The following is a 2173-nucleotide window of genomic DNA, read 5'->3' as shown; positions in this document are numbered from 1 at the left end:
TTCAATATTATTTTTCATGTCAGTGTTAATGTCATGAGGCTGATGATTCCATGACACTTTCAATTTGACTCATTAGGATTTGATTAAGAACCAGATTTATGGGGGAAATTATCAGTTGGTTGCTGGTCATTTAGAATCATCATTTATAGACATTAAAATTGATTTTTGAAGCTGAAGCTGTGATGACACGTTAGTGTTGGGGGGACTGAGGTGCAGGATGTGGATGGAACATCACTGGACCAGAGCAATGGAAGGACATGACAGAACAGGTCTTTCCTGCTGTACTCATGAACTTGTTTCGTGTCTGTTCCCAGATCCACGTGTTTGGTTACGGAGCGGACCACAAAGGAAACTGGAGCCACTACTTTGAAGTGCTGAAAAACAAAAAATTAAGAACGGGACAGCACCCTGGACAACACGAATATAACATCCTAAAGCAGATGGCTGAAGAAAAAACCATACAGTTCTATACAGGGAGATAACTCAGTTGTTGGCTTTGAAATTGCCCAAAACTGCCAAGTGTAATATTTTCAAACTAAACCTAAAAAGAGAATTGGAAAAGAAGGATGTTGCTTTTTTAAAATCTATTTATACTAAATATGTTTGTTTAAAAAAAGTGGACATCTATAAGATTAAATAATGTATTATAGATTTATCTATCTGATCCCACAGAGCCCAACTGGTGACATAAGAGGAAAACGAGAAAAGTTGTGTCCATAACCATGACTTATTATAATTAAGTTGTTTCCAACAAAATAAGTAAATAAGATATTAATCAATCAATCAAATTTTATTTGTATAGCACATTTCAGCAGCAAGGCATTTCAAAGTGCTTTACATAATTAAAATAAAAGAGCATGTGACATTGAATAAACAGTGAGAAAGAGAAAGAGATTTTGGAAAAAAAAAAAGATAAAAACATTAAAACCCGCACCACTTTTAGGACTTCAGTTAAGTGTCGTTTAACTGGCACTCTAACCCTCTAGGACTTTAGTCAAAAACACCGTTTGACAAGGACTCCAAACTCTAGGTTTTTAGTTGAAACGCCGTCAACTGGGACTCTAAACCCCGTAGGACTTTAGTTTAACTGGGACGTTTTCCGGGGGGCTTTACATCATTAAAACTTAAACACTGAGAAAGAGAAATAAAAAGAAATTAATAAATAGATAAAAAGCAAAGATAAAAACATCGAACCCGCACTCTAACCCTAATTTAGCCATAAGCTAAACAGGTGGGTTTTAAGTTGAGATTTAAAGGCACCCAGTGTTTCAGCTGTTTTACRGTTTYCKGGAAGTTTGTTCCAAATCTGTGGTGCATAGAAACTGAATGCTGCTTCTCCTCATTTGGTTCTGGTTCTGGGGATGCAGAGCAGACCAGAACCAGAAGATCTGTGGGGTCTAGACGGTTGGTACAGCAATAACAGATCTTTAATGTATTGTGGTGCTAAACCGTTCAGTGATTTATAAACTAACATCAGTATTTTAAAGTCTATTCTTTGAGCTACAGGGAGCCAGTGTAGGGACTTTAAAACTGGTGTTATGTGCTCCATCTTCCTGGTTTTAGTGAGAACGCAAGCAGCAGCTTCTGGATCAGCTGCAGCTGTTTGATTGATTTATTAGTCAGACCTGTGAAGACACTGTTGCAGTAATCAATGCGGCTAAAGATAAACGCATGGATGAGTTTCTCTAGATCATGCTGAGACACCAGTCCTCTAATCCTGGAGATGTTCTTCAGGTGATAGAAGGCCGACTTTGTGACTGTCTTAATGTGGCTCTAAAGGTTCAGGTCAGAGTCCATCACTACTCCCAGATTTCAGGCTGATCGCTGGTTTTCAGTTGTAATAACTGAAGCTGTGCATTGATTCTAGTTCGCTCCTCTATTGGTCCAAAGATAACTTCAGTTTTGTTTCTGTTCAGCTTGAGAAAGTTTTGGCACATCCACACATTTATCTGTTCTAAGTATCTATTCAGTGATTGGATGGGTTCAGAGTCATGACCACAAATTTTTATTCAATGGCTTTGCACATCCTCCCTAAATGTTAATGCTATATAAAAAATAAAACCATCAAAAAACAGATTTTTGATTCAAGTTTTTTTTCCCAAGTGGATAGAGTTGTGGTGTTATTAGTAGGGATGCTCTGTTAATTTTGTTGTTAATTTTTCGCTTAAGGTAT

The 2173-nt window shown here is 37.3% G+C and overlaps 1 protein-coding gene across 1 annotated transcript in view; it reads left to right on the top strand.

The window, feature by feature from the left end:
• LOC103472133 (CMP-N-acetylneuraminate-beta-galactosamide-alpha-2,3-sialyltransferase 1-like) overlaps nt 1–482 on the top strand; it is a 7300-nt gene extending 6818 nt beyond the window's left edge. Inside the window, exon 6 of the mRNA XM_008421529.1 lies at nt 315–482. Coding sequence (XP_008419751.1) covers nt 315–482 — 168 coding nt within the window. The remainder of the gene's footprint in view (nt 1–314) is intronic.
• Nucleotides 483–2173: the final 1691 nt, after the last annotated feature.

The sequence above is a fragment of the Poecilia reticulata genome, linkage group LG11 (assembly GCF_000633615.1).
Source record: "Poecilia reticulata strain Guanapo linkage group LG11, Guppy_female_1.0+MT, whole genome shotgun sequence".
NCBI lineage: Eukaryota > Metazoa > Chordata > Actinopteri > Cyprinodontiformes > Poeciliidae > Poecilia > Poecilia reticulata.
This window is presented reverse-complemented; position numbering and strand designations above follow the sequence as displayed.